The sequence below is a fragment of the Gavialis gangeticus genome, unplaced genomic scaffold, assembly GCF_001723915.1.
Source record: "Gavialis gangeticus isolate Ggan-Ray unplaced genomic scaffold, GavGan_comp1, whole genome shotgun sequence".
NCBI lineage: Eukaryota > Metazoa > Chordata > Crocodylia > Gavialidae > Gavialis > Gavialis gangeticus.
Genome location: NW_017729025.1, coordinates 56621824 through 56628778, shown reverse-complemented (window position 1 = coordinate 56628778; position 6955 = coordinate 56621824). Strand labels below are relative to the sequence as shown.

Below are 6955 nucleotides of genomic sequence, written 5' to 3'. Positions count from 1 at the left end.
GGGGACAAATTCCAGGCTGCTAAAAGTTCAAGGGAACTTAATAAATTAGTAAAATATTTAACAAACTGAGACAGAGTTCATTTCAACAGCACCCGCCTGAACTCATTGTTACATAAACTGGAAATGCCCATGCTTAGCTACAAACACTGGTAGAAAGCACCAGCACAGGGCAGAGTTACAAACTCTAGGTCTAAAGTACAACCCATGTGAAGGTCCAGGAGCAGATTCTGTAGTACTAGAGTCTGCAGAGATGGAAAGAAACACCAGGGTGGAGGGGAGAAAAGATCCTGAAATGGTGGAGGGAGAAACAAGGCTGTCTCAGTTGGGACTGAACACAAAGCCCCAGGGCAACAAAGACTGAACACGAAGCCCTTCAACACTATTACACAGAAACATCAGCAGTGTCCCAAGGCAACTATCTGCTCTATGCATTCCCTACAGAGAAACATGCAATGTCCTAGGATTTTGCAGCAATCTCTAAAAACTTACGAACATCAGGAAGTGCAGGGAGCCCCACCATTGGTCCCAACAAAATGTAACATTTTAGACACTGAAAAGCAATGAATTTGGGCCCAGGGTCCAAACTGGGTGCCATAGGAAATGCTCCATAGAAACAGTTAAAATATCTAAGGATCCCCAAAATATTTTAGAAGATAAAACATAAAAACTATATAATCCATTTCAGGTGCATGTTTATTTCTCCTATGCCAAAATCACCTAGAAAGAAATACATTTATCACATTACTTGCTTTGTCAGCATCTAAAAAATTGCATTTTGTTTGGCTTAGTTTGAATATAGTATAAGTACGGACTACTGATGCTGAGCTGGTTTGATGGAAGAGCTTTTAACCACTGACAATTCTGAATTCAGTTGGAACTTTACTGCCAGAATTCTCCAAAATTCTGATTAAACAAAATGCCACAACTTTCTTTGCAAGTACAGACACAGGGTCCAATCCCAGATCTTCAATTTTAAATGCTGGTAGGACAAAACACTCTCAATTATGCTCGTCTTATCAAGCAGGGATCCTGGTTTTCTCTGATTTAAAAAAAAATCCCCAATTTCCAAATTAAAAAAAAAAAGTTGGTCAAAATCCATATTTTTCTGTGATTAAAATTAAATGGTGTTTCATTGTAATCATGGAAAAAAATAACATTTTTCTGTGATTAAGATGATGCAATTAAGGTTCTTCATCTTAATCACAGAAAAAATGTGAACTTTGTCTCAGTTTGTTAAATGTTTTATCAATTTAATTAATACCCTTGAACTTTTAGCTGCCTGGAATTTGCCTCCCTGGCATGATTAGAGACCTGGGGATGTTTTGTTGGCAGCATTTGATCATCAATAAATTCAGACTAATAAAGAACAGCTTGCATAGTCTAGTAGCTTCAGTGGTGAAGAGGCCTGCCTTGTTAGTTAAAAGTAGGGAAAGAGAAGAGGTAGGTGCAGGCAGCATCCCTTTTCATATCTTTCCAGCTGTTGTCATGGAGCTTTGGGGTAGAGGAGCAATCACTTAAGTCTTACCTTGGATCCTTTTGGTCTGAGGTATGTAGCTAAGGTACTCTATGTTTCATGGATACAGTAATTATTGCTGCCTTCTGATAACTGATAGGCAGGAAGCAATCTGAGCTGCTAATCTGCTTATGTCCTCTGTTCCATGGTGTATTCTCCTTTAGCCTGTGTAGCATACACTCATATTACTGTTTTCCTGCTCTTTTCCTTCCCTCTCCCCTTCCTTGTTTGGTTTACTCATGTCACATCTTTTCTTAAGTTACTCCTATGGAAAGCTATTTGGCAGAGACTGCTTTTGCCATCCATACAATACCTGGTATAATATGGTTCAGACAGGTATGACTTCTAGATATGAATGCGATACAAATACTAATCAAGAAGTTAGTGGTTTTGTTGAAAAAGACAAGAACTGGGCATCTAGACCAGGTCTAATTATTTAGAAAACCTCTACCAGAAGATGTAAATCTTAATGAAGTTAATAGTGGGAAATAGTTACCACAAGACAGGTTGTTAGTAAGTACAGAGGCAGCCACTACCCTTCAAGCGTTTGAATGATTTAAATGTTCCCTGCTAACAGTGAGATATAGATATTAGTGGTTTTTCATTTTAATCACAGAAAAATGTGAATCACAGAAAAAATTGATGATTTTCTGTCATTAAAATTAAACACCGTTTTATTTTAATCACAGAAGATATAGATTTGGGATTTTTTTAATCTGAAAATTTGGGGATTTTTTTATCAGAGAAAACCAGCACCCCCACTTATCAGGTAAGTTTAGCTGCTTCATCCTACGCCAAAGCTCAAGTTACACAGCTGCTCTGAATTGCTTTTTGATTTTGTCCCAATGGGCTTTCAACATTGATGTTAATTAAATCAAGGCAGTTTTCCAAAGGGACTTCAACAGTATTCATACACCTGTAATCCATTCATTGCTGCCCCAAGAGAACCCTCAGTTGCTTTTATAAATGTAATGCCTCTTTACAGTCTCCTGTGTTTTGTAAAACATGTTTTGTTTTGATGAACAGTCTTCCTGATGCTCAGCACCTATTTCATTACACCAAAGCTAAGTGAATGCAGACACAATCTTCCTGAGAATTCTACCAAGCTACTGTATTAATCCTCCTCTCTCTACTAAGCAACTAATAGGAGAAGGAACAGGAATGCACAATTTTTTTGATTTCCACAATATACCCAGAGGTGGATAAATGAATGTGCCAAACAGAACAGGGTAAAACCAGTTTGTATGCCAATGTGAAACTGGATCACCCCAGAAGCTAACAGATGCAGGAGTACCACTTACTTATACTAGCTTAGCGCAGTCACGTGAGACAGGGCTTACTCTGTTTCACACAAAGGGACGGTGTTGTACGTGCTTGGTGGCTGTTGCAGCCCACTCCACCTTTCTGCCCCCACCCCCTCGTCATAGAAATCATCCTGAACTCTGTGATATTAGGTCTGAGGCACTTAAAAGTCTCAAGCTTTAACTAGCTGGTCACTAACAAGCTATCAGTAAGAGTAAACAAGGGTGACAGGACCATTTCACACCACATAGGGTTACCACAGAGGCCTATTGCCTCCAGCTCCTTGACTTGCTGACCATAAAACAGTCTGCTTCTGGCAATGTGCACAGTGTTGTGTCACCATATTCACAATTACCTCATTATCCTCACTTGTACAAATGATTTGTTGGGCAAGGTGACTCATAGGAATTAGAGAAGAGGCTGTGGTTGACAAAGCTCTTACAAAGTTCACAGTGGACCTGCACAGCATGCTTTTGCCTAGTACCTGTGTGTTCTTGGGAGAAGAAATCATCAACATGAAGGAGAATTTAGGATCATCTAAAAATCCTTTATCACTGACTCTGCATGCAGGGAAAAACAGGAAGTTGGGAGAGTGTAGTGCTGCACATATGAGATGATCTGTAGTGTTGGGAGAACTTGAAGATAAAGAAGGCCACATTCTCTGCAGAGCTTGCCCCAAAGTAAAGGAAGCAGACCACCTATATGAGAGTCTTTTTGAGTGTAAGGAAGAAGGTGATAGCGATCTGGAACCTAGCAAATGCTGACTGCCACCAATCTACAGCCAGCCAGTTCAGCATGGGGAAATCTACTGCTAGACCTGCTCTGTGTAAGGTGAGAGCAGCCTTCAAGAAGTTGCTCATCCCAGGAGTTTTCAAATATCTAGGAGGTGACTGATGGCTTCATGCACATGGGGTTTTCTGATTGCAACAGGGCAATCGATGGCACACAACCTGATTCTTGCCCCTATAGCCAGGGCCCAGAGCACATCCACAGAAAAGGTTATTACTTGGTTGTATTTCATTGTAGTATTCCACTGTGGGAGATTCACATGGGCCACTTCTGGCTGCTCCACCAACTTGCAAAACTCCAGGCTTTCCACAGCTCAGCCCTGCTCGCCATGCTGAGATGAGGACTGCTTACTGGCCACTCCTAGCATTGAGTTCAACAGTGTGACCCTGCCCTTGCTTACCTTAGTGACCCAGACTACCCACTGCTCCTGCGGCCCAGGAAGTTGAGACTGTGACCTGCAGGATGACAGCAGAATATGCCTTTGGCTGGCACAAGGCCAGCTGGGGGTTGCCTGTTGGTTGGCTGGATGTATCTGACCATCATGTTTGCACAAGGTCCTGTTGCATTCTGTACATTGGCAGGACAAGGCTGTGTCAGTGAGTGAGGGATATGAGGAATTGGTTTAGTGGCTCTCCTGGTAATCTAACTGCCCAGACCTATTGTTCCATGGCACTGACAAGGGGCCGTGAAGACTCAAGGTAATTTTCACTGGCTACCTTGAGGAAGGTCAAGATGTAGTCAACATCCTCCAGGAGCACAATTGCTCTAACCATGAGCTTTTCTGTAGCTGGACCCACACTGGGATCTATGTACAGAAGACACAGTACTAATAAAGCTTGCTGAATAAACAAACTATTGGTGATTATGGGAAAAAACAACAAAACCACATGCACACAAAGTGGAATGAATGGTTTGGTAACATCCACCAGGAGCATGGAGCAATAAAGAGAACTGTGAGCACAAAGTGCCAATAAACAAGGCAGCAAAGTACATTGCAACAGCATGCAGCAGATGGGGAGGCAAAAAAGAAGAGGGGAAAAATGTGTACAGCAAATGGACTTCAAGCCTGGTGGTAGTGGGGTCATTTAGGGCCTCAGAGAAGCAGCTCTGCTGTCCATTGCATGGTCTGAAGCATCAAGGCAAAAAGACAGGGACACAAGAGCTCAGCTCCCAGAAAGAGCTCTCTCCCAGGAAAGTAGAAACAGGCTGGGGTACTCCAGCTTACATGCTGCTGACCTTTAAAAATGATGCTATCAAAGGACTGCAGCATACTCAGCAAATGCCCAGGTGACTTGAGTTGTGTCAACATTATTTTGGTGCCAGTGTCCTCTGGATTTGCTTGGGTATTAGCTAAGACCCCTGTGTGATGACAGGTCCTGGCTTTGGATAGAACTTCCATGCCCCTCATTAGGGTCATTGCTGGAGCTGGTCACAAATCATGGCGTGATGCTGGTGTCATCTGCCAAAACCACATCATGTTCCTCATAAGAGGGCCACATGACAGCTGCAGGGGTTTCTGGGCTCTTTACAACACCACTGGAAGTCCTTTGTCTTTGTTCTGCCCTGCTGTGGGTATCCTGCAGGTAGCCTGGTGCAGCCACCTGTGATGTACTAGTTTCATAGACAGTTGGTTCTTTCTGGGTTTTTTTCCTCTAAATACCTGTGGAACCTCTTTGACTGAGCCTACAGAGCAATGAAGTCAGTACCTTGTGTTCTAGTTGTTGGTGCAGAAGGCTGGAATTGGCATATATGGTAGATGGTGATAGGTTGGGAGTAGGTGATGGCAAAAGGCTGGCAGCAAAGGTTGCAGAGATGAAACATGGAGGGGGATTTTCCAAGAGAAAGTCCTAATTCAAGAAGCAGTCAAAGCAGGAACAGCCTGATTCAGGCTTTGCATGAGATTTTAAATTGGCCAGGTCATATTTATGAACCTGGCATAGCCAAGGTGGAGAGGAGGCCAGGGTTGACACCTCTGGTAGGGTACAAAAGAGCATGGCAGGCCAATCATCAAAATCAGGAAAGGGTTTGGGACAGTCACGCCCTATGCCACTGTATTCTGTACCAATAAGTATTTAGCCTTAACTCTTCCAGGGGTGAGTTGTCTGACTGGAAAAAGTTAAGAAGTTTCAGGTGAGCATCAGCTGTTCATGACTTCTGAGCTGAACAAGAATTATTTCTGGTTTGCTACAGAGAGGCAGTCAGCTGTGTCTGAAGTTTGGCAGAAAGCAGGGTAGGGGTGGCCAGGCTGTGGCATGGGTGTCACAAGTCATGGGCAGCTTATGTATGTGGCAAAGGGCAAATTGGGGAGGGAGCAGGCAGCACAGTGGCAGAGAGAATCACAGAAAATAAGGGCCGGAAAGGACCTCAGGAGGTCATCTAGTCCAGCCCCCTGCTCAGAGCAAGCCCATCCCCAGTTAGATCATCCCAGCCAAGGCTTTGTCTACCTGGGTCTTAAAAACCTCCAAAGATGGAGATTCTACAACCGCTCTGGGTAACCTGGTCCAGTGTTTTACTGCCCTCCTAGTCAGAGAGTTTTTCCTAATATTTACCTACACTTCCCTTGCTCCAGCTTGAGACTTGCACCTTGTTCTGTCATCTGCCACCACTGGGAACAAGTCCAGCTCCATCCTCTTTGGAACCCCCTTCAGGTAGCTGAAAGCCACTATTAAGTCCCCCCTCTCACTCTCCTCTTCTCTAGACCAAGTAAGCCCAGTTCCCTCAGCCTCTCCTCAGAAGTCATATCCCTCAGCCCCTGAACCATTTTTGTTGCCCTCGGCTGGACTGTCTCCAATTTGTTCACATCCTTTCTGGGGAGGGGGGGCAAAACTGGACACAATACTTCATATGTAGCCTCGCCAGTGCTAAATAAAGGGGAATAATCACTTCCCTTGATCCGCTGACAACACTCCTATCAATGTGGCCCAGTATGTTGTTAGCCTTCTTGGCAACAAGGACGCATTGCCGGCTCATATTCAGCTTTTTGTCCACTGTAATCTCCAATGTCTTTTCTGCAGAGCTGCTGCTTAGCCAGCCGTCCCCAGCCTGTACCGCGGTGTGCAATGGCAAGCAGCAGGAAGCAGAGCTGAGCAGAGCCCGGGCAGGGGTGGAGGCGAACCTGGAGTGGCGCTGGGGGCTATTCTGCGCCCCTCCCTTGCACGGGGCACGGACTAACCGGTCCTGGGAGGTCCGAGCTGCCGCCGCAGGCTGCTCCGCGAGGCGCAGCCTGGGGCAAGGTCCGGCCCCTCTGAACGAGTCCGTCCGGCGGCGCCGCCCAGTAGCTGACACGTTTCCCCGCTCCGACCGCCGTGCCCTCGCCCTTCCTGTAGCTGCCGCCGGCCCCGCACCGCCCGG

General features: G+C 45.1%; 1 protein-coding gene across 4 annotated transcripts in view; it reads right to left on the bottom strand.

Annotated features, from left to right (window-relative positions):
• Positions 1-6955, bottom strand: part of ENTPD5 (ectonucleoside triphosphate diphosphohydrolase 5) — a 55666-nt gene that overhangs the window by 43644 nt on the left and 5067 nt on the right. For 3 of the 4 annotated variants that reach the window (XM_019518846.1, XM_019518845.1, XM_019518844.1), the window contains exon 1: positions 5311-5440. The exons of the other annotated variant lie outside the window; for it this stretch is intronic. In XM_019518846.1, the coding sequence (XP_019374391.1) occupies positions 5311-5425 (115 nt within the window). In that variant the 5' untranslated portion in view covers positions 5426-5440. Of the gene's footprint in view, positions 1-5310; positions 5441-6955 lie in introns of those variants that run through there. 4 annotated transcript variants of the gene reach the window in all.